The 25444-nt window shown below is 44.2% G+C and overlaps 1 protein-coding gene across 3 annotated transcripts in view; it reads left to right on the forward strand.

The window, feature by feature from the left end:
* SFMBT2 (Scm like with four mbt domains 2) overlaps positions 1-25444 on the forward strand; it is a 189652-nt gene that overhangs the window by 141071 nt on the left and 23137 nt on the right. For 2 of the 3 annotated variants that reach the window (XM_073328832.2, XM_073328828.2), the window contains 5 exons: positions 4264-4377; positions 7505-7547; positions 8918-8988; positions 10596-10735; positions 20061-20170. In XM_073328832.2, the coding sequence (XP_073184933.1) occupies positions 4264-4377; positions 7505-7547; positions 8918-8988; positions 10596-10735; positions 20061-20170 (478 nt within the window). Of the gene's footprint in view, positions 1-4263; positions 4378-7504; positions 7548-8914; positions 8989-10595; positions 10736-20060; positions 20171-25444 lie in introns of all 3 variants that reach the window. The other variant, XM_073328829.2, reaches the window with a different exon arrangement.

The raw sequence follows: 25444 nt of genomic DNA on the forward strand, positions 1-25444 counted from the left end.
ACAACCAAAGCATACAATCAAGGAATTTCACAACACCAAACAGATCAAATGTTCCAGTTGTGTTCATAAAAATAATCTCCACCAACCCAGCACACGGTGGGTGCGTCTACACTAGAAATGGAGGTGTAAATGCCAGCTCGAGGAGACATACCCATTCTAGCTCTAACTGAGCGAGTGCGCTAAAAATAGCATCATAGCCTCAGCAGTACAAGTGTTGGGAGGGGCAAGCCTCCTGAATACCTAGCATCTCTGATAGGTATGTACTCAGAGCGTGCCTAGCATCTCCGATAGGTATGTACTTGGGGCAGCTAGCCCTTCCCGCCAACATGGCTGCATTCTATTTCTAGCACGTTTACTCAATCAGAGCTTGTACAGGTATGTGGGAATTATATCTCCAGCTCAAGTGTAGACGTACCTTGTGAGGAAACTCACTGAGCTCCAACATAGTGTAAGTCTCCCAGAGGTGTAAACGAAAGTAACGCGGTGCCTTTTACCTTTTTAGTGTACATTTATTAAAATTTTGAACCAAAAAGTCACCGCAATTCAAAGAACTGAAATTTTTCAGTTCAACAATCTCAGAGCTTTTTTTTACCCAAAAGTTTTTGAGTCGGGCATTTTGTCAACCCTGACGCTGTTTTGAGAACAGTTTTGGGTTCTATAACGCATCGTTTTTTGGTTTAAAAAAAAGAGTTTCATAAAAAATTCCTGACCGGCTCTAATTATGAGCAAGCGTGTGATATCCCCTCGAAAAGCACCTTTCACCCTGGATTGTCCCATTGAAGCTTCCAGTACTACTCATTGTGAGCAATGGCATCACAGTCTGGGCCTGTGACAGTTACTGTTCTAGTGAATGTTATGTCCTTAGAATAGCTGATGCTAAAGGAGGCTTTGGAAGGGACATAAAACGTCGCGTTTCAGCTAAATCTGTAAGCATTAGGGATTCAGATGAGATTTTGCTGGCAGCTGTCAGGGCTGGGAGATAGGCGACCAAGTCTAGTGGTTTGTGACCTGGTTCAGGTGACCAGGAATCAGGCATGAGCCAGTCGAACTAACCCAGAGGGGGTCACGCACCATTCGGGTCACCAGAAGTCAGGCCAAGGTCAGGATACCAGGCATTAGGCAGGTCAGAATCTGTAGCGCTGGGTGAGGGGTCCAAGCAGCAGGCAGATTGTACCCAGTTGTGCCGTTCCAGTTTTGCAGTTCGACAGCAAAAACTGTGTCTGTAAAACAGGCTGCAGTAGTTAAGCCAGGTTGAGTTATACATGAGCGACCATTGCTGAATAAATCATGTTTTTGGCAGTAGCAAAATTCTGTAAACTTCATGCGGAGCATTTAATGAGTGGCCGTATAGCTCACCCAAAGCGGGAAAGATGCATAGGGCTGATATGAGACTATGTGTGTGTGTAACCCATCACTTTCTGCTACTTTATTACTCAGGATCTGCATTGTAAATTTTTACTAGTTCATTTTAGGTTTTAACGCTGAAGCTTTCTGGTTTGCATTTAGTAATAATGTATACCCTCTGCATAATATGTACGGCTACAGTAGGAATTTGGTGAAGTAAAAACCCTATGCTAGTAATTTTTCAGGGATGAATTGGGTTTATATTTTCAAGAATTGCTGCTGAAGTTGCAATAATGTAATAATATATTTAATGGGAGATGGAAATGTTCATTCTTCATGCATTCTATTTTTATTCCTAATGTCTCGATTCTTGTGGCCATTTCTTAGGCCGTGAAGACAGTGATTGTAAAATGCATAAATCAAGCAAACAGAAATTGCAAACCAGCTGTTTCCAGTTTGTTATACGACTCAAGCTAAGTGCAGCAATAAGATGCGGGAAGTGACTGGCGGGGTTATCAGAAGCTCACGTAAAAAACAGTGCCAGTCCGGCGTGGTTGGATGTACATATCTTTTTTTGCGTCAGCGTGGCAGGATGAGAAAATAAACATGATGGTGCGTCCTTGCCATTCGGAGTGGCAGCTGTTGTAAATTTTTAGGATCAAACTTTAATGTTGCACCTGTCGTAAGCAGAAAAAAGAAAAGAACATTGGATCAGAACAGTAACACAGAGCAGTTGCAGTAATGAAAGCAAAGGATGTCCTAGGTCATCTCAGTATTAGAACCTGCCGTGCTGGAACGTGGGACCATGCAGGTTCTGGCCTGCTGGCACCTCTGCACCACCACAGTTCCCATGGGTGGACCCTGTGAGGCTGGGCTCAACAGGACGTACCACCCAGCAGGACTTGAGTGGCGGCCCCTTGTAGCCCACTGATTGGTCAATACCAGTACTTAAATCAGGACACTATGAAGGGAAGCTATCTCGGCGGCAGAGACTGCTTGTCTGTCTCTGCTCCAGACCCTGCTTGTGATCGACCCTAGACTTTGACTCCCCACCCTGGTTTGGCCTCGACTTTGCTATTTGATTGCTGTCTGTAACCTGGCGCCTGACCCTGAACTTCTGGTAACCTGACCCTGCCTGCCTCCTGGTGCCTGATTCTCAGTCTGCCCATGAGCCTGTCTCAGACTCTGACCTCCTGGTACCTGGCTCCCAACTCCTGCTCTGACCACTAGGTCTGACTGTCCACGTCCTGGTCATGACACTGGTGCTGGAGTTGAGTTGATTTCCTGCGTCTTGCTGTGCATTTAGGGCCTCATCCAAGACCCATTGACTTCTATAGGAATCTTTCCATTGACATCACTGGGCTTTGAACCAGGTCTTTAGCTGAAGTCGAACACAGAAATTGGGATGAGATGTTTTGCAGTGGAAGGAGTTACAATTCTCCATGCTTTAAAACAGGCCGTTCCTCATTGGCAGCATTTTTAGTGAGGATCCTACAAGGGAGGAAGGGTAGTCTTGGACTCAAGAGACTTGGATTCGATTCCTGGCTCAGCCACAGACCTCGTGTGTGTCTGTGGGCAGGTCTTGCGATCTGCTTTATGGCTCAGTTCCTCACGTGTAAAACGGGGATGGTACCTCAAAGAGGGTGCTGAGGATCCGATGCATGAATGATTTCAAGGTGCTCAGCCATTACTCTAATGAGGGCCATGGAGACACGCAGCATCATTTTCTTTGTAATTTCTTCCAGTGTGATGAGCTCCCAGCTGTATTTTCATGCCTTTGCAGCTGTGTATTCGCTAGACCTTCTGCTCTCACGCTGGGCTGGAGAGTCCATTGTTGCAGGCACCTCCTCACCAGAGGGCTGTGTTGCCCTCACAAAGTTCAATTACTGTTTCAGTTCGACTGCTGGCTCTTGGTGAACATTCATTAGTGGAAAGTTCCCTGCGGTCAGCTGGCTGGGCACTCCCAAATAGCGCTGCATTAAGCAGGAGGCGGGGATGCTGTAACAGATGCAAAGGCAAGAATACAGGAGAGCAAGCTCCTTGTCTCCTGATCATTCATGTGAGCATTTGATAACCCCGCCGGTCACTTCCCGCATCTTCATCAGGAGAGATTTCTCATGCTGGACCTATAGGCCCTCGCCTGGAACCAGCAGATGGCAGGTGAACTTCCTACACCAGTACAGATGGAACAGGTCGGGATAAATTAAAGAGGGTCCTGGCTGACGACAAAAGATTTGCTCCGGAGGCCCTTTAAATCAGTGGGGATCTTTTCAGGGGCTTTGGCTCAGAGCCACAGTGGGGAGCTTTAAATCAAGACTGGATGTCTTTCTAAGAGAGGGAGAGAAGTTATGGGCTTGAGGCAGAAATTGTGGGGTGAAGATTCTATAGCTTGTGCTCTGCAGGAAGTCGAACAAAATCTGTCTGTCTCCGGGTTTTATGCTGCTGCCTATCTGTCACTGTCCTATCTGAGCACTTTCCACATAAAATTGATAGCAATAGCGAAGTCCCTAGTGGATTTCATGGGGTCTCTTGATGATCATAACGAGCCCTTGTGTCCTTAAAATCTGTGAATCTGTGAGCGAAGGGCTTACTTCATCACGCCCTGTGGTATCAGGATGGGAAAGGGCTCACATGGCCTTAAACCTTGCCATTTTGCTGACTTTCAGTTGCTCAATGTACAGCTTTCATAGTCTCTTAATGCCGTTTTGCTGTGGAATCACAATGCGCTTTAAATGCAACAGCCTTGTCATTGCTACCTGTAGGAAATTGAAGACGAAATGATGCCTGATTTCGATGCAGGGAAGCCAATTTATTTTTATGTGTGCCATCGTTTCCTTGCCTTGGTTTGTGACGAATGCTGGAACTGCTCCGAGCTCAGTCATCCCGTGTGTAAATTGCATTATAAATTTGTGTTTCTAGGTTTACAGATGCCTGCTCCGGAGTATGTAGTTGATGTAGAGTCGATGGACATTTTCCCAGTCGGCTGGTGTGAAGCAAATGGTTACAACCTCACACCGCCACACAAAGCAGTGTGTAAGTACACGAAACCACAAGCGAATAGACACCATACACATGGGTTTCTTAATCAACGTGTCACATGTACCTAATCTGCTCCTCCTACCTACCAACCTGCCTAAATGGCCATCAGACTCTGCAGTCCTTGGACTGAGTAGTTAGTACCTGTTCGCCCAAGGAATCCCTCTATGCATGGGACTATTTGCTGCTCTTGTGACTAAGGGTTGCGGAATGTGCCCCTGGGTATTTCTAACATGGTGGTAACAATGGTATCTGGGTTTTATCATGCTGAAATTAATTCCTCAGCCTACCAAGACCTTAAGGAGAACACAGTCCCTTAGAAATACTTGACAGAGACTTTAAGGGTGCATTGCAATCACTGGCCACAACTGCAGCTTGTGTAGACATACCCGAGCTAGCTTTGATCTAGCTAACTCAGCTGCCAGAGCCGTGAAGCTGTGGTTGCGTGTGTGAGGAATTACTCAGAATTCTGGTCAGGTCTGTATAGCCTGCGTTGAACCATGTGGTACCATGGCTTCCCTGCTCTTGTTCTAGTTAGGTAGATCAAAGCTGGCCCAAGTATGTCTACACATGCAGTAGTCATACCCCATGATTGCAGTGTAGACATATCGTAAGTGAGAGACATAATAACAGAGAGGACAGGAATTGGACAGCACAAGGAACTGATAATGGAATACAGTGAGGATTTTTCCAAAGGACCTAAGTGAATTAGGAGCACAAGACCTGTTGACTTTCAATGGCACCTATGCTCCTAATTCACTTAGACACTTAGGGTAAAAGCTCTGTGGTGGGATGTACCTAAATGTCTAAGGGAGTTAGGAGCACAAAATCTGTTGACTTTCAATGGAGCTTTTGCTCCTAACTGAATTAGACACTTAGGGACATGCCACCACAGAGCTCTTACCCTCCAGGTCAGGATTGAGGAACACGTGTGGGGAAGCCGGTACTGCGACTGTCCGTGCTGTACCCAGATGGTAAATAAAACCGAGGGCTTCCCTCTCCAGAGCGGTCAGCCTAGCACCGTTTCCCAACGCTAAGGATATGTCTACATGGCAGCCGCGGGTGTGGACGGCAGTTCATGCAGATGTATCCAGTGCTAGCTGGGCTCTAGCTAGCTCATTGAAAATAGAAGTGAGGATGCTACGGCCCAGGGGCTTCAGCTCTGGCTGCGCAAGCCAAGTACGTACCCGAGGGATCAGCCCACGCTGAAGCCAACACCGGGGCTGCCTCACTTCTGTTTTTAGCAAGCTAGCTAGAGTCCAGTGGGTGTGTCTACACGAGTGGCCATTCACACCCCTGCTGCAGTGTAGACCTACCCAAAGATTGCCCTTCGACACTGGTCTAATTCCATTGACATCATCAAAATTACTCTCAGTTTACACCAGATACATTAAAATTAGAACTGATTTTAGGCCAGACTCTGATACCCTTACTCACACTGGGTAGTGCCTTACTCCATGGAGAGTCCCATTATTATCAAAGCATAGGAAGGTACTAGTTCATATGAGTAAAGGGTATCCAAATCTGGCTCTTAAATGGGAGCAGGATCAGGCCCCAAGCCATCCCTCTGTATTGCTGATTTAAAGTATCCATGTATTTAAAAAACTTGATTGTCCTGGAGATTTTATAGGACTAGCTGCTCTATTTTCTTACACCAGAGAGGAGAGATGCCGTTTATGTCCACGGGCCCAGATCCTGCGAGCTTTCTGCTTCCACAGTCCCCACTGAGATTCTTATGCAGGAGCAGGTCCCAAATTCCTTAGTCCCATTAAGAGATGGACCTAAACCCCAAGGATGGACCCATGTGCTGGGAACCTTCCAAAAATTTGGCTCTGGGGTTTGGGCCCAGCCCTTTAAAAAGAGAGATGCTGGGCACAAAGCTGAGATCTGGATCTATGCTTTCCCGGAGTCAAGGTGGGTTCCCTCCAGGGCTGTATATGCTGCCGCTGCAGCCCTTCTGATTCATGGAGACCCAGCCAGAGCCAGAGAAGTGGAGCCCAAAAGAGACTCCAAGCTGTGTCTCTCCCTTGTGGCGTGTGGTTGGCCTGAAGAGAGGAAGGGGTTGGGGAGAAGGTGGGTGTCGTGCAAGACCAGGGCAGAGGAGCAGCTACAGCAGGAGGATGTGTTAGCTTTCACCGCTTCTTGCAGAAACACCCCCACGGCTGCCCTGCGAGCAGAGGAGGCGCTGGGCAGCTCTTCGGAAGGTTCACCCTTCCCAACTCTGCCTGATGACGTGGTGAAGATGTCTGATCAGTGGGGGAATGCGGCAGTCCTGAGTGTGGAGGAGAAAAAAGGGAGGATGAAAACCAGCATCCCAAGGGGAAGAGAACAGTTAACAATAGGGATAGCTCAGTGGTTTGAGCATTTGGCCTGCTAAACCCAGGGTTGTGAGTTCAATCCTTGAGGGAGCCATTTAGGGATCTGGGGCAAAAATTGGGGATTGGTCCTGCTTTGAGCAGGGGGTTGGACTAGATGACCTCCTGAGGTCCCTTCCAACCCTAACCTTCTATGAATACAAAAAGGGAAGGTGGTCAGCACGATCCTGCCCTCCCCTGGGGCCTGGTCATGCCCCCGGATTGAGATCCCGAGAACTGGTGTCATCAGATGAACACAAATCTCCCATCTCCAGCTGAAATAATTATCATCAGTCTGTTTATATTCATTAACATCTGAAAGGCAAATGTTCTTTTAAAATAAAGCGACAAACCCTTTTGAAGAGTTAAATATATCGGAGTCAAAAATCAGACAGACAGACCTAATTTGGAAGGCTACTGCCACGGCAACATTGAGCGACCTTGTCACAATCTAGAGATGGGGTGCGACCGTGCTGGGGTAATCGCGCTTGCAAAATGCAATCTTGCACGCATGCGCCTTTTATTTGAATATTTGCTAAGTACAGATCCCAGGAAAATCAGTATCGACTTTGCAGTAGCAAAATTAAAAGTACCAGCAGCCCCTTTGAAACGCTCATTTTTTAATGGTGTGGCGGCTCATGTAACAAAAATAATAATACAAAAAGTGGGGCTGAGCGTGGAAGAGCCCTTCGTTGTGTTACATGTGATTTTATATTCCAGCCATTTATACAACAGACCATATATTTCTCTCTTCCTCTCTCATTTTGCAGTACGAAAGAAGAGGAAGATTGCAGTTGTGCAACCAGAAAAGCAGTAGGTTTCTGTTTAAAAGCAGTTTCAATATGTAGATGAATTCGATTCTCCTCTGGGGAATGGTGTACAACAGTTACAGTAGAACCTCAGACTTACGAACGCCTCGGCAATGGAGGGTCTTCGTCCCTGCAATGTTCGTAACTCTGAACAAAACGTTCGGGTGGTCCTTTCAAAAGTTTACAACTGAACATCGACTTAATACAGCTTTGAAACTTTACCATGCAGAAGAAAAATGCTGCTTTCCCTTTAGTTTTTTAGTAGTTTACATTTAACAAAGTACTGTATTGTGTTTGCTTTTCTTTTTTTTTTTGGTCTCTGCTGCTGCCTGTTTGCGTACTTCTGGTTCCAAACGAGGTGTGTGGTTGACTGGTCAGTTCGTAACTGTGGTGTTTGTAACTCAGAGGTTCTACTGTCCATCATATTAGTAACTACAGTGTCAATCCTGCGGCTGAATATTTTGCAAGGGTCCCTTTCAAAAATAAAATAGCCACTAGTCTGAACAGGATGTTTCAGAGTGTTATCTCAGTAGGGTCTGCCCTGTAATTTGACTCTGTGAATTCTGGGACAGAAAGGCTGAATTCCAGCAAGTTGGAAAAAATTCCAGAATCCACAAAATCAAGCTGCCCACTGAGCCCTGACTGGGATCGATGGGGTAGCTCATACCTTAACAAGCTGTTTCTGGCTTCCTGCAGACTCAGGCAGACAATGCTGCATCAGTTTACACGTGGTTCATGTTTTTAACGTTATCTTTACATCCTTAAGCCAGAAACTTAATTTTTTTAAAGAAATTAAAGTTCAGATTCTGGAGCACAATTTTGCAGCCAGGGGTGAATTTCAGTGAAAGCCCCCAAATGCACGGATCCCTGACCATAAGACATAGCAGAGTCATTCTAGTTAAAATAGTGTTGTGTTTAAAGACCCAGCTGCTCAAAGGCAGGGGTTCTCAAACTGGGGGCCCTCAGGGGCCATGAGGTTTTTACTTGGGGGTCACCAGCTGTCAGCCTCCACCTCAAACTCCACTTTGCCTCCAGCATTTATGATAGTGTTAAATATAAAAAAGTGTTTTTAATTTATAAGGAGGGGGGCACACTCAGAGGCTTGCTATGTGAAAGGGGTCACCAGTACAAGAGTTTGAGAACCGCTGCAAAGGTGTTTAGATATCTAACTCCCATTGATTTCAGTAGGAGCTAGGCACCTAAATCCTTTTGAGGATATAAGCCAAAATGGCAGTATTATAATCTCCATGCAGATATCAGGGTACTAAGTGATGACCATACTTTAATGAGACTGATGCAAAACCTTGAGTTGCTCAGGTTCTGATCCATCACCCAGGCTCCTGGTATTAAGTGCATCGTATTGTCGTTAAGCAGGTTGCCATCCGCAGTGCCTGTTGAGAAAATACCTCATGACCTTTGCCCACTTCCTCAGCCAGACACAACAGGTGAGTCTGTTCAGCGACTCGAAAGCTCCTTTATCATTTCAGACTTCATCGGTCAAAAGCAGGGTGGAAAAGCCAGAGGTGAGAAGTGGATGTGGTATACACAGACCTACACATACTCCCAGGGCCAGACCCTCAAATGGTGTAAGTCAGCATAGCTCCACTGAAGTCAATAAAATTTGATTGATTTACATCAGCTGAGGATCTGTGTGCACATGTGTGGGTCTGTCTGTCCGTTTCGCTCTCGCTCTCTGTCTCAAGTTACCTGGATTTGCCTCTGGGTGTCAAAAGTGTTGAGAGTGTGACCCTTGAAGAGCTCCATTCCAGACAGTGTCCTGATGTCAGGCCAAATAAAGCCCTGGTGTAAATAGATACAGCTGTTTCCTATTGGCATCAATGGCGTTGCACTTGTTTACACCAGAACTAAATTTGCCTCATTATCTCTCTGCGTGCCTATCTGTACAGCACATCAACCATTATTACAACCAAAAGTGATTTTTGTTTCCCCCTTAATGAAGGTCGCATATTTTAGTGCATAATATTTAGACAGTTCATGACACAGAATCTAAACTGGGATTACTCCTTTGTTTGAAAGCCACGTTTTTAAATTTGCTTTTGTCCTGGTTTCTTCAAAGCGTAGATTACTGGGAGGTCACCAGCTTTTCTTTCTGTGACTGGTGCTTGAGGAGATGATAATACTTAGAATCATGAACTAACTAGCCCTTACGCCATCCCTGTGACAGTGGTACAGTGGGGAGTGAAATATTATTGTTCCTCTTTTACAGGTGGGGAAAATGAGGCAAATTCCATAGGCCACAAAAGAAGGTAGTGTCAGACCTCAGTTAGAGCTCTAAATCTCGATTCCTAGCCTTGTAGTCAGATCACAATAGGTCCCATTCCTCAACAGAGGGCTAGGGGAAGACATCAAGAATGGTAAAAGGGCCAGGAGAGCTGTATGGAAATCTGGATATGATTTACAGAAGAGATGGGCTATGACTCAAATTAACATGACGAGGGCTGCCTCATTCCCCACAGAGCTGAGGGGCAATCTCTCCCAGCCAAAGCTGTGGAGCACTTAAACTCTCCAGCACTCTGTTGTTATTGAGGCCCACAGTTCACCCACACGGTTACATGCCAGCACCGTCCAGGCCTTTCAATCCAGGCGCAGGAGCCTGTACCAGGAAATTAACCCTTTGTTTGTACTGTTCATAGTAGCTGGTATGGAGGCCTAAACTCTTGTGCTTAAAGGAAGGCATGCCCAGTGGTTAGCATGATGGCTTGGGATGCTCGGGATCTGAGTTCAATTCCCTGATCAGCCTGTTTGACCTGGTATAATCACGTATACTTTCTATTCCTCAGTTTCCCATCTGTCATAACACCTCAGGGGAGGGTTAACAATTATGAGACACTCAGATACTCTGTTATTGTGGGCCCTATAAGTACTGTTGATGGTGTCATGAATGAGATTTTTCTGGACACTGAGCTGTGCTTACCAGGGACCCAATCCTACCGCCAGTGGTTTTGCAAGCGTCTAGCAGAAAGAAGAGAGACCCTTAGGTTTGCTGCAGGAAAACAATTGCAGTCTTGGTAACGTGGCTTTCTTCTTGCAGGTACCGTCAATGGGCGATACTGCTGCCCCCAGCTCTTCATCAATCATCGCTGCTTCTCAGGTCCATATTTAAACAAAGGGAGAATAGCAGAGCTACCTCAGTCTGTTGGGCCTGGCAAGTGTGTGCTTGTGCTCAAAGAGGTATGGTTCATCTGTCTGCAGTGTGGGACTGGATGTCTGTGTAACAATGTGAAAACAGGGATTGTGGGGAATATGGACCAGAATTTCAAAACAGGCACCTCACTTGCATTAGTCTGCAGAAGAGAAGAGTGAGGGGGGATTTGATAGCAGCTTTCCATTACCTGAAGGGGGGTTCCAAAGAGGATGGAGCTCGGCTGTTCTCAGTGGTACCAGATGACAGAACAAGGAGCAATGGTCTCAGGTTGCAGTGGGGGAGGTCTAGGTTGGATATTAGGAAAAACTTTTTCACTAGGAGGGTGGTGAAGCACTGGAATGGGTTCCCTAGGGAGGTGGTGGAATCTCCATCCTTAGAGGTTTTTAAGGCTCCCTTGACAAAGCCCTGGCTGGGATGATTTAGTTGGTGTTGGCCCTGCTTTGAGCAGGGGGTTGGACTAGATGACCTCCTGAGGTCTCTTCCAACCCTAATCTTCTATGATTCAAGCATGGGACAGACACAAGTAGCTGTGTCCAGGACAGAGAACCAGCATGGACCAGAACCCATTGTGCTAGGCTCAGTACAAACACAGAACAAAAATGATCCCTCTTCCAAAGGGCTCACAATATACGTTTATAACAAAAGACAGCAGGTAGGTTAGACACACAGTGGAGCACAAGGAAACAATAAGGGCTTGTCTACACTTACTGGAGGATTGACACTGTGGCAATGGATGCACCGGGGGTTGATTTAGTGGGTCTAGTACAGAACTGCTAAATTGACCGCAGAGCGCTCTCCCATAGACTCCAGTACTCCACCGGAACGAGAAGCGCAAGGGGAGTTGACGGGAGAGTGGTAGATCTTAGCTACATCGACTTGAGTTATGCTACTAACATAACTCAAATTGCGTAGCTTAGATCGATTTACCCCCATAGTGTAGACAAGGCCTAAGACAATACTGTAGGATAAGCAGTGGTCTTGCACTTTCAGCAGTCTCTCTAACTGACTGCAGCTTCATTGGATGATCAGAAAAATCAGTTTCAAGGTGTCTCAGATTGGGCACTAAAATCTGAGACACCCAGAAGACAGATCACTGTTTAAATTGTTGGCCTTAGTCCCAACAAGGGACTCTTACTCATTTTAAAAAAATATCTGTAGTTGTTTGAAAGGCTACAGTCTATTGTCTCACAGTATGGGAGGCAGCTCTACAAAAAGTGCCAAGATCAAGCTGCTTTTCCAGGTGCGATAGCTTGATTTGAAATTCAGGAATCCAAAACAGTCTGAACAAAAAGCAGGATAAAGTGTTTGCAAAGCAAAAGATGACCATTGCTAAATCTGAAAGCAAGGCCCAAGCATTTTACTGATGGTGGATCTGGCTTTCTGCTGATCTTCTAAAAGAGAGCACGGGACAAAAGAAAGAGCATTCCCTTCAGTTTTGTAAGTGGAAGAGAAATGTGAGTTGCACTTGGGTGTGAAACATCCATTCCCAGCTGTCCAAAAAGCTTTCTTCCCATAAATAAAAATGGTCTTTTGTGGATTTGGCAGTGAAATGAGCAGGAGTGGAGATACCAGTTGACATGATGTGACATGTTGCGGTCCTTAGAGCCCAAATCCATGCAGCAGAGAGACGAGGGGGGAGAAAAGCCTTTTGCAGCCTTCGAGTCCTAGTTCATTCCCATGCAGGAGCCCAATTGTTATCAAAGATAACTCCACAGCTTGTCAGAGTCACATAACCCACAACATTTTGAATGAAATGAAAGATGTGGCCAGCTACTCAGCTGGATGGGTAGAGGATGGCTCTAGACTGTTCTCAATGGTAGCAGATGACAGAACGAGGAGTAATGGTCTCAAGTTGCAGTGGGGGAGGTTTAGATTGGATATTAGGAAAAACTTTTTCACTAAGAGGGTGGTGAAACACTGGAATGCGTTACCTAGGGAGGTGGTAGAATCTCCTTCCTTAGAGGTTTTTAAGGTCAGGCTTGACAAAGCCCTGGCTGGGATGATTTAACTGGGAGTTGGTCCTGCTTCGAGCAGGGGGTTGGACTAGATGACCTTCAGGGGTCCCTTCCAACCCTGATATTCTATGATTCTATGATTCTATGGTCTGAATCACAGTAGCTCTTGTGAAGTCAACGGTGCACTAGTGGAGTTACTCCAGCTGCAGATCTGGAAATTCATATATACGTACGTACACACACACAATATACATATATATATAAGATCAGGGCTTCCAATAATCAATAACCAATAGTCAATAACCAATAGTCAATAATTAATCAATAGCTGATCATTAATATAGTTTGAATTTTATAAAGGAATTTTAAAAGACCTCGGCTAAGTCAGAGTGATTGAATTTATTAAAAGATTAGATATCAAGACAGCGCACAACAGAAATAGGTATCAATCATAGTTACCACAATCCGTAGAACTGACCCTACAGTGGTGACAAGCTGATCACAGTCTTGTATTGGTTCTGATAATTGCTTATCCTTTGCTAATACTTATAGTAAGGTTCCATTATTTCCTCTTTCCGTAACGTAGATAAAGATACATGAGTCTGGTACTTTTAATAAATTTTTAAGCACATAATTGGGCATCTGCTTACTTACTCATTATTTTAGCATAGGTACGTTATATTTGTATATATATATTCCTGTCTGTTGCAGTTGAAGACATTGCTTGCACAGTCAAAAGAACAGGAAAAGGTCACTATTTCTTTCTTAACAAGTCCAGCAAGCTTGTATTTTTCTTTCTTAGTGTAACCAAAGAGGATTATGGGAGTCTGGTTCATGAGTGAGCTAAAGTCTGGTTTGTAGGTCAACAGGCCCTGCCTTGTCACTGTAAATGGTGCCATTTATTTAAGCAAAAAGCTGTAAGTAAGATATTCAGTAACACCAACTTGTCTCTTCAGAGTTACAAAAGAAATAGCGAGTAAAGCATTTGTTTAAATTTTTTGCTCTTTAACCAGACATTGTAAGTGGCGAAATAAAATTAACATAATGACAATTATAATTATTTGTAACACAATCAAACCCTTGAAGGTTACTTCTATTTAAGTATGCGACAATAGAATGTTGAGATCCCCATCATGAAATAACTGATTGAGATTGCTTTGCTTTTCCCATGCTGTTGCTAGTTTGCATAACATGGGTGTCTTTCTGATTTAACCAAATCTTCATAGTCAAGGTTAGTGAGGTAATGCAGACATCAAAAATGGGTATCATTGCCTCAATTTCATCCTGATGGTCAGACTCACTGTCAATTGTATACACCTCATTAAAAACTGGACTGTGGGTTATAACAGTTTGTCCAATCACAGTGCATTTTTGTAGGATACAACAAAATTTGGAATAGTGGCAGATAGGTCATCCTCTCCACTTCACCCACTCGAGACTGTAGCAACTAGCTTCCCAGCCTCACTCAATTGGTCTGGACCAGGACGATTACACACTGGAGTGGCAATGTCGAAGACATCACACCTAAGTCTGCTGCAGTTTCCACGATATGCATCTGATGAAGTGAGCTGTAGCTCACGAAAGCTTATGCTCTAATAAATTGGTTAGTCTCTAAGGTGCCACAAGTACTCCTACACTTGTATTGATATCCCTTAACACAGTGGCTCTCAACCTTTCCAGACTACTCTACCCCTTTCAGGAGTCTGATTTGTCTTGCGCTCCCCCAGTTAAACCTCACTTAAAAACTACTTCCTTTCAAAATCAAAAGTGTCACAGCACACTATTACTGAACAATTGCTGACTTTCTCATTTTTACCATATAATTGTAAAACAAATCAATTGGAATATAAATATTGTACTTACATTTCAGTGTATAGTATATAGAGCAGTATAAACAAGTCATTGTATGAAATTTTATTTTGCACTGACTTCACTAGTACTTTTTATGTAGCCTGTTGTAAAACTAGACAACTATCTAAATGAGTTGATGTACCCCCTGGAAGACCTCTGCATACCCCGAGAGTTACATGTACCCCTGGTTGAGAACCACTGCCTTCACAGAACGAACTATGTGCAGAGCCCTTAATGACTGTGTGCTGTTAGGATATACCAGTAACGGTAGCAGGTCCAGGCATTCCTGTAGGGGGTGTCTTAAAGATAACCTTATTGAACAGATCACTGCCAGTGTGTTGAATACTGCAGTGTCAGGGTCTAATCTGGGCAAACACATTGCAAGGGTACATAAGGGACATGACAGCTGTTTTAACAGCAACTCTGCTTAACAATTCATAGATTTAGTAGATTGTAAGGCCTGAAAGGATCATTATGATCACCTAGTCTGAGCTTCTGCATAACACAGACCATAAAATTCCACCCACTGATTCTTACACCTAGTCCATCAACTTGTGCTTGCACTATGGCATCTCTTTCCAAGAGACAGCCAATTTCCTTTTACAGACTCCAAGTAATGGATAATTGACCCTGTTCATTGATAATCTGTTTCCGAGATTAATTACCCTCACTGTTTAAAAAAAAATAATGTTGTTTAGTTGGTTTTGGACTTTGGCATAAGGTGACTCTCCTCTCCTGACATGCAAAAAGGGACTAAGCCAGTATTTGAAAAACAGGAGGAAAAAATGTAAAACTGTTGCACTCATTTTTTAATTTAAAATTTAGGAGCATGGCGAAGTTGCATAATTAAAACAGATGTCTCAGTCTTGGTGCTCAGAGAATTAAGCCGTTTAGACTGAATTTTAAACATATGATTGAGCAAGGCGGATGGAGTTATCATGAGCTATCTGATATGGCGTTTGTACTATCTGTACCTTGTATAAGCTTTATGGATCTGATGGCGCTCCAAGTGAAGCCAGTTTTTCCCATTGACTTCAATAGGAGCAAGTGTGGGCTACATCCTCAGTAAATCTTTGTAGCTCTGACTTCAACTGAGCTATTCCAGTTTACACAGTTGCTTTATATTGTCATAGACTATGTATTTATGACATCATGGGCCAAAAACTGAATCCTTCCTGACTGGCGTTGGAAAGCATAGTGAAAGAGAAATACATGTGGATTCAAGAAAGTTTCCCAAAATTAGTTACTTGGATCATATCTAGCTATGCTGAAACCAGTGGAAGTTTAATTGAATGAGATCAGGATTTGAGCACAGATCCTATTGAAATCATGGGAATTAGATTCCTAAATACCTTTTAGGGTCTTGTCTCTTTTACGTGAATGACTTTCCACCTCAGATGACATTCACATAACTTTTTAAAACCCAGTTCCCTTTCCCCCAAGAAGTAAAGTATATGATTTTGCATAGTGTTGAACTGTGTGTGAGATTAAGAGATAATGTCATTGGAAGAGAACATTGTTAACATAGTAATGGACTCCTGCTGGAAGGTTAGTGACAAGCCAAGGGACTTAAAATAGGAAATAAACACAGAGACAAAGCTAAAGCATTCCCCCCCCCCCCAAAGGGAAATGATTATCCTGTCAAAACATTATTTTCCAATGTGAGCTTAGATTACTAAGAGTCATGGTGGAGACAAGGCAGTTCAGAGCAAAAACGCTGGTATTGTTAGCATCTGTACAGGACTGAAATAAATTGGGTGTCTAAGGTAAAAGCCAGAGAGTTCTGAGCAGTTCTGAGTGGAACTGTGTTCTGTTTGGGGGGAGAAATTGTGCCCATAACCTAGTCCCTCCCACTGCAAACTTAGAGCAAATATCACTTTAATAGGTGATCAAGGCAATGGTGTTTAAGTGAGTCAGTCATGCCACAAATGCCTGATTTCTGTCTTTCTTTCTTACTTTTTTATTTAGGTAGGAAGCTTTGAACAGGTTTACAGATCATTGCCATGTGCATACCGGAGATAAAACAATAATCATCACAACAGTGCGCTTTTGTTTACAGAAACATTATGCCGCAATGTAATCATCAGAGCTCTCTATTTAACCAGGTTTCTGTACTACAGAGTGAATGTCTTTTCACTTCCAGGACATGTTGTTTCTGGTGATCAAATACTTCATTTCCATTTCCCTCTGCCATTGACAGGTTGTGTGGTCTGGGCAAGTCACTTAGGGACACATTTTCAAAACAGCTCAGTTTCCATTTAGATATCAAAATGAGTGGCCAGATTTTCATGAACTTAGCTCTTTTGAAGATTTGGCCCATAATGGCTTTGTCTCAGTTTGCAAAATGGGGAAAATAAACAGGGGTGGTGTGATGATCAGTTAATGTTTGAGTGCTAAGCGTTATTGTCTATGGATTAACTAATGAGCTTTCCGTCCCCTTACAACTGCTGAACAACCGAGATGTGTTATTCACCTGCTCCATGGTCCTTGTGAACGCATGGAGGGGAAAGGGTGCAGGAATGGTACCTGTGTGACTGAACTGTTCTTGATCTCTAACCATCAGAGGAGTGAAGTTTTGGAATAGCCTTCCAAGGGAAGCAGTGGGGGCAAAAGACCTATCTGGCTTTAAGATTAAACTCGATAAGTTTATGGAGGAGATGATATGATGGGATAACATGGTTTTGGTAATTAAATATTCATGGCAAATAGGCCCAATGGCCTGTGATGGGATATTAGATGGGGTGGGATCCAAGTTACCCAGGAAAGAATTTTCTGTAGTATCTGGCTGATGAATCTTGCCCATATGCTCAGGGTTTAGCTGATCGCCATATTTGGGGTCGGGAAGGAATTTTCCTCCAGGGCAGATTGGAAGAGGCCATGGAGGTTTTTCACCTTCCTCTGTAGCATGGGGCACGGGTCACTTGCTGGAGGAGTCTCTGCTCCTTGAAGTCTTTAAACTACGATTTGAGGACTTCAATAGCACAGATATAGGTGAGAGGTTTTTTGCAGGAGTGGGTGGGTGAGATTCGGTGGCCTGCGTTGTGCAGGAGGTCGGACTAAATGATCATAATGGTCCCTTCTGACCTAAATATCTATGAAAAAATGGTTTGATTTGTGAAATTCATGGATGGAGTAGTGTCTAGCTGTGCCAAAAGAAGCAGGCTCCAGGTCCAAATGGGAATCAGCAACATCAAGAGACTCCCAGGGGCACAATCAGACAGTTGATGAAGCATGAGGAGCGGGCAGCTCCTCATGAAGCAAATGAGAGCAAAGTCCATGCAAAGGAGAAGACAATGCTGCAGCACAGCAACCATGCTGTTATGTGTGGGTGACCTGCAGATAGAAATACAAGAGAAGCAATTGTTACCACATTGACATGCCTCATTCCCTATAGGCTGTCATAAGAATTAGAAGGGGGAAAGGCCATCTCCCTGTCAGTGCAGGATTGTTCACTTTTCCGGGTTACATTTTCTAGTGCTGTGTCCAGTCTAGTTTTTAATATGTCAAATAGTTTGGCTGCCACCACTGCCCTGGGGACCCTGTTCTGCAATTCAGTAGCCCTCGGCATTAGGAAGTAAGGGAGGCCACACTCAGGTTGATCAAGCTCTCTCTCTAACAGGCAATTGTTTATTCCGAGCTGGTGCTGGATATAAAAGACATATTCATGAGAAGGAGATATGAGGCATCTCAGACACAGGCTGGGTAGGGCCTTAGTTCAACAAAACATCTAAGTCTTAAGTGCTTTGCTGAATTGAAGCCTAGATGCCAAGCCTAGCATATCTGAAGGGAGCATCCTTGAACCATACTGGGGACTGCTCGCAGCCATCCCAAGTGGCTTTTCTCTGCCATTGGCCTTGCCTACATTAGGTCTTTGAGGAAAGCCTGTCATTGTTTCAGAACCACCAGTGCGGTTGTGGTGGTGGTCGCAATGATGGGAGTGTCAGTGTGAACTGAGCACTGGTGTTCACATTGCTGTGTTTTCTGTACCTGCTGGAAGTGAAATGAGGGAGCTTTCACAAAAGAGGTGAGTGTTGTAGATGCAGCTATGCAGGCCAGCCAAGTTGGGAGCCCTTAAAAGGCTATTCGACTCCTATAGCTGTGAGTCACACAGGCCAGTGCCACTGATTGGCTGAGAACATATGGATTTGTCTGTAAAATGGGGATAATGATCCCTTTCTCCCTTTGAGATCTGTAGGTGAAAAGCATGGTATAAGAACCTGGTGGTATTATTATTAGACCCTCTTTTGGGTATTTCTAAGTTCATTTCTTTTAACGAGCAATCTTGTGAAATCTACAAAGGTCAAATAACGAATTAATATCTTGCTTCCATTAATAAGCAAACCAGCCAGGCTATTCAAATTATGCCTGCTTTACACTGTAATCTGCAGCATTCAGTGAAATTCATGACTGAAAAGTATCCAGCTTGGTTTCCAAAAATGTCGGCAAGCTCCCAAGACGAGGGCCCTACCAAATCCACGGTCCATTTTGGTCAATTTCATGGTCATAGGATTTTAAAAATCATAAATTTCATGATTACAGATATTTAAACCTGAAATGCCACTGTGTTGTAACTGTAGGGGTTCTGATCCAAAATGTTTTTTGGGGGGAGGGTCTCAAGGTTACTGCAGAGAGGTCATGGTATTGCCACCCTTACTTCTGCTGGCAACAGCGCTGCCTTCAGACCTGGGCAGCTGGAGAGCGGCGGCTTCTGGCCAGGAGCCCAGCTCTAAAGGCAGAGTCGCTGCCAGCAGCAGTGCAGAAGTAAGGATGGCATGGGATGGTGTTGCCACCCTAACTTCTGCGCTGCTGCCTTCAGGGCTCGGCCCTCGGTTAGCAGCCGTCATGCTCCGGCCACCGAGCTCTGAAGGCAGCAGCGCAGAAGTAAGGGTGACAATACCGTGATCCCCCTAAAATAACCTTGCAACCCCCCCGTAACCTCCTTTTGGGTCAAGACCCGCAGTTTGAGAAACACTGGTCTCCCCCATAAATCTGTATAGTATAGGGCAAAATTACACAAAAGACCAGATTTTACGGTTCATGACACGTTTTTCACGGCCATGAATTTGGTAGGGCCCTACCCATGACTGGAAAGGATGCAGGAGATAATCTCTACCGTATGCTATTATGATATTATCAGCTTCTCTCTTGTAATAACGTCTGAAGCCGACCACTGTAGGGTGGGGGTGGGGAGTAGATATGCTTACAGTCAGTTGCACATCCGTGAAGGATCAAGTGTGGGTGTTAAGTATAGCGTGTTAAAACCAACTCCGCCCGCCCCCGCTACAGAATCATGTAAATACCATAGAATGTTAACATGCACATTGACAGCACCTGGATTATCTTTAAAGCACTTCTTAGATTGTAATCTCTATGGGGGCAGGGACCCCTGTCGTTGTGAATATATACAGTGATATGTACAGTGACTAGCACAAAGGGGCCTTGAGTCAGTTGGTGCCTCCAGGTGCTACGCGAGTGCACAGATGAGGATTGTGACTATGTGGTCGCTCTATTAAAGCTTTCAGTGTTTACTTTTGTCTTTCATTAGGTTCTTAGCATGGTAATCAACGCCGCTTACAAACCAGGGAGCGTCCTCCGAGAACTGCAGTTAGTAGAAGACCCACAGTGGAATTTTCAGGAGGAAACACTCAAGGCAAAGTCAGTATTTCCAAGTGTTACCTACTCATTCATTTACTGTCCATTTTGAATAAACAGAGCTGGTTGGAAAAACTAAAGGACATTTTCATGACATTTTTCATTTAGGGGTTTTTTCCCCAAAAAAATGTTTTGATTTTTTTTTTTAATTTTTTGTACCAGTTCTATAGCAGTTTAAACACTGAAACAAAATTTTCTTGAATATTTCGTTTCACGTTGGTTTGGGGGATTTTGGGGAGCAGGGAAGATTTTGATAAAAAAAAAGTAATCAAAATTTCCAATTTTAATCCTTTTCGACCAGCCCTTTTGAGAAATACCTTGCAATGGGAAAACCAGATCGAAGTGTTGATTCAGCAAGTGCTGAGTTTTATGAAATGCTGTTTTGATGTAAACTTCATCTATTATTAAATGGTACTAATCCAATTTGTGGTCTCATAAAATAAAATAAATTTACTATTTTTAATCTCTAATTTAAGGGCCCTTTAGCAAAGAAAGCCATAACAAGAACCAGTGGTTGGAAGCTAAACCAGACAAATTCTGATAAGAAATTAGGCAGCATATATTTTTAACAGTATGTGTGATAAGCTATTGGAGCAAACTACAAAGGGAAGTAGTATATAAATCAGGACTAGATGCCTTTCTGGAAGATGATGATTAGCCAAACATATGTTACTGGGCTCAGTAATAACTGGGTAAAATTCTAAGGCCTGTGTTGTACAAGAGGTCAGACTAGATGATGTAATGGTCTCTCTTGACCTTAAAGTCTATGCATTTCTGCCTGTTTTATATAACAGTAGACAGTTGTTTGTATTCATCTGTTTCTCCCTCATTAGTATTGAACACTATTGTTATATGTATTGAAATAGTTGGTGCTGAAATACAGTGCTATGGTTTGCTATTGTATTGAATGTTTGGCCATACAGATTCCACGGTTGTTAGCTATTTTCTACTCGGATTGTGAGGTGTAGAATTTAGGACCTTTTACTCTAAAGTCGCTGAGCTTGTATCATTTGGCCCAAGGAAGAATCATGGTCAGAAAGGCAAAACTACTCAAAAGTCTTAGCTTTTTGTATTTCATTGTGAATTCAAGAAAGAAGTGGTTTTCTCACACAATTTTAATCTAAGGGAATAGGACTCTTCTATGGAGCAAAAATGAAACCTGTTTCAAATGAAGCTTGTGTTACATTGAAAATGCACAATATTTTTTGTATATTTACAACTGGAAAACATTCCCATCTCTCTGAAATTTTGCATCAGCTGGAATTTGGCAGATGCAAAATGTCAGAAAAAATACTTTTTTTTTTTTCAAAATTCGGTAAAAAGAAAGATTTAAGCGGTTTGATTTTCATTGGTGCGTTGCTCCTGCCGTTCCTCCTGACATCAGTGGGTGATGCGAGTGCTCAGCACATCTGAAAACCAGGGTATGATTGTCCAGGTTTAGGGCCTGATCCTGTAAACATTTAAGCCTGTGAGAGACTTTGCCGCTGAATGGTCCCATTTGGAATCCAGTGGGATGACTCACTTGAGCAAAATTGCTCCCGTGTAGAAGTATGTGCATAATCAGATCCTTAAAACAGGAGTAGTAGGACTTATAGGCCCTTTGAAATTCAGCCTGTATAGGGTGACACAATGAAACATTTGAGCTGGACTGACATTCCTTCCACAAGATAGCAGTTGTGTCTTCTACACCCATCCATACACTAAGTGTATGGAATGCCATGGTCCAGATCTCATAAAAACACTGTCAGATTAAAGCCCCAAGAACCTGCAAACTAAGGGTTAGTCTACACTACCGCCCAACCTCGGTGCATCTGCTGAAGACACGCTACGGTGACAGGAGAGCACTCTCCCGTCGGCATAATTACTCCACCTTAACGAGAGCTGGAAGCTATGTCAGCGGGAGATGCTTTAAGTCGACGTAACCTGCATCGCTCAGGGGAGTGGCTTTTCCACACCCCTGAGCGATGTATGTTACAATGCGGTAGTGTAGACAAGCCCCAAGACTGGTTTGATTTTGGTTTTGTTCATTTTGAGTTTGCTTGGGCTTCTGCCTATATTTCTATTGCATCTGGCTGAACAGAATCAAAATCAGACTCGTGAAATCAAAGGCCGCAGATTTCTGAAGGCGACGCACGACACGTTGCATCAGATATGACAGCCCATGCCACTTCTGAATCCTAAAGAGCTGCTCTGAGCGAGAGTATGTGTGTTTAAACCAAGTTTCAAGAACGCTGGACCACAATGGCATCTTCGAGCAGACTGCTAATGATGACAGCTCTGCAGCCAGCTGGAATGTTCGTGCTGTAGTGTGACATGTCCCGTCACCACCTTCCTTCTGATTTTAAATGACAACTCCTTAGATCTTGATGGTGTTGCTATTTGTCTTGGGGGAGAGGGAAACGAAGGCTGCCTTCCCACCAGCCTGAAAGCTGGCCGCCAGGAATAAATTAGCTCCGCAGCCGGGCAACCTGTATTCAGTTTACTCTGCTGTCAGCAGCGACCATCGTCACAGAATGAATTACAAGAGCCTTGCAAAGAAGACAAAGAATCTGGAGGGTACAAGAGGATGCATGCACACAGTGAGATCAGTCACGCCCCACCCGCCATCAGTATTCCGTGACAATGGTGTGACAAGCTAGAAATGTCATGCCCGATCATAGAATCATAGAATATCAGGGTTGGAAGGGACCTCAGGAGGTCATCTAGTCCAACCCCCTGCTCAAAGCAGGACCAATCCCCAATTTTTGCCCCAAATGGCCCCCTCAAGGATTGAACTCACAACCCTGGGTTTAGCAGGCCAATGCTCAAACCACTGAGCTATCCCTCCCCCGAAATCGCCTAAGCCCTCCATGCTCAGAATCCCTGCGGGGGTCAACGGGAGCTGCCGGTGCTCAGTTGCCCTGATCATCAGGGGAAATATTTTCTGCTCTGGACAGGTTCTTATCTCCTGCACAGCACTGAAGTTAGAAGACAATGCTCTAAACCCCAAAGCGATTTAGTTCCTGTATAGGGTGCTGCAGCATCAGAAGTGGCTCAAAAGTCCAATTCTCATGCGACAGTCCTTGCCACAAATAATGCAGGCGTAAACAGCAGGGCCAGGAGATGAAGCCGGGGCACGATTGGCATTTGAGGTCTGCTGCCCTTTGCTTCCTCTCTCTCAGTCACTTCTCTTCAGCCGCTTTGATTCCCAGGTGCAGCACAGCCCTTTAGGGCAGCCTGTTGCTAGCCCCATCTTCCAAGCTTGTGTCACTGTTGAAAGTTTTCAAGTTCCTCTTACAAACATCCTTGAGCCTGGGCCTGGGTCAGCCTGGTGGCTTTGGAGCATTGTAGTAGCTGGGTGAATGTCAGGAAGAACTTTTGAGTAGCCTGAGCAGAGAGGAAGGATGGTCTTGGGGCTGTGCCACTTGGCAGAAATGCAGATGGGCTGACGTCAATTCCTACCTGTGCTACAGACTTCCTTGGGTTACATTGGTCAAGTCATTTAGTCTCTCTGTATGTCAGTTCCCCATCTGTAAAATAGCGGTAACAATCCTTCATTGCTCCATCCCATCTACTTACATTGCCAACTCTTCAGGTCAGGGACTGTGTTTCATTATGTGCATAGTGGGTGGGTCCTGATCTCCATTGGGGCATCTAGATATGATGGTAAAACATAGTAATAATAAACATTTCATCTCATAGAATCTGTGGAATTGTCCTCTGAGGAATGTAGTAGAAGCCCCATAGCATGGTAGATTTAAAGCCAAAGTGGACAAAACATGAATAAATTTACAGTGGGCAACAACCCTGCCTTGGCAGGGGGGTACACTAGACAGATCAAGTAGATCGTATCTGTCTCTAGGTTCCATGCATGTCTGAATCAATAAAATATTTCATTCTAACATTCCATCAAAATGGGTTTTTAGAAGAGCAATTCTTAAAATAATTTGCTTTTGTTTAAATAATTATATAATTTTATCATAATATACTAATTTTGGGCCCAATTGTGGAACACTAACCCTGGTGAATGTAGTAAGATGAGTCCCTGAAACATAAACTCTTGTATTAGAGGCCCAGTCTGAGGACTGAAGCCTGAACCAAAGTACTTCCAGGCATTGCTAAGCAAAGGCTGGGCTGTGAGCCAGAGGCAGGCCCCACTCACAGAAGTTGGCAAGAAGAGAGCTGCTAGAAGCAGGAGCAGCCACACATAAGTGCTAATGAGAGGAACTTATGCCAAGATGGCATCAGAACACTCCACAGAGATAACATGGAACGGGCAGGTGCATCTTAAAGACAGGGTCAAAAGGACAACATGATGGATAGATTTGATTGAACCAACATGTAACAGGAGAGAAGCAGCACCCTAATGAGTAACAAGGCTGCACCTCAATACATTAGGAGGGATGAGTAATCTGTTCTGCACCTGTATAAGAATAGGCCTGGAAGGGCACATCATCGTCCAGTGTAGGGGGCAGTGGAGTGTCCCGCCACTGACTTGAGCTGTGTCCGTTGCCGGGGGCACATATTCGTAGTATGTCTGGTAGAGTCTATAGGGAACTATTACTGTGCTTCGTTTGACAATAAACCTGGCTGGGTGCCTTCGTACCTTACTAAAGTCAGTGGTCTTTGGGGGTTCTCTCGGGGTCTGCTGTGTCCGCTATCTGCACAGAGCTGGGGTAGCACACAGAGGGAACACGCACCCAGCCGACTGTTATCATCATCGAACAAGAGCAGAGCACCACACCGGTAGCTACTGACAACAGTGAACACTTACTTATAGGAAAAATCCCATTGGTGCTCATGGAGTTACCAACTCAAATAAGTGTTCACCAATGTATGTACGGGTTCTGCAATCAGGGCTTTAATATTTCATGGGATTAGGTCAGCAATAATAATGTTATGATTAAAGATGCATGCAGTGTTGTTGTAGCCATGTTGGTTCCAGGATACTAGAGAGATAAAGTAGGTGAGTTAATAGCTTTTATTGGGTCAACTTCTGCTGGTGAAGGAGACAAGCTTTTGAGATTAAACAGAGTTCTTCTGGTCTGGGAAATGTACTCCAAGCATCACAGCTAAATACAAAGTGGAACAGATTGTTTAGCATAAGGAGTTAAAACACACGGTAAGATGCCATTCAAGGTGGACAGTAAATATCTCTGTACTTGTAGGACAAAGGAGGGTTAGTCGGTTATAGATTGTTGTAATGAGCCATAAATCTAGTGTCTCTGTTCAGTCCATGATTTTTAGTGTCTAGCAAAGTTATGAATTTAAGCTCCCAGGCTCGGCTCTTGAAAGCGT

This window comes from Lepidochelys kempii, chromosome 1 (genome assembly GCF_965140285.1).
Source record: "Lepidochelys kempii isolate rLepKem1 chromosome 1, rLepKem1.hap1, whole genome shotgun sequence".
Lineage (NCBI taxonomy): Eukaryota > Metazoa > Chordata > Testudines > Cheloniidae > Lepidochelys > Lepidochelys kempii.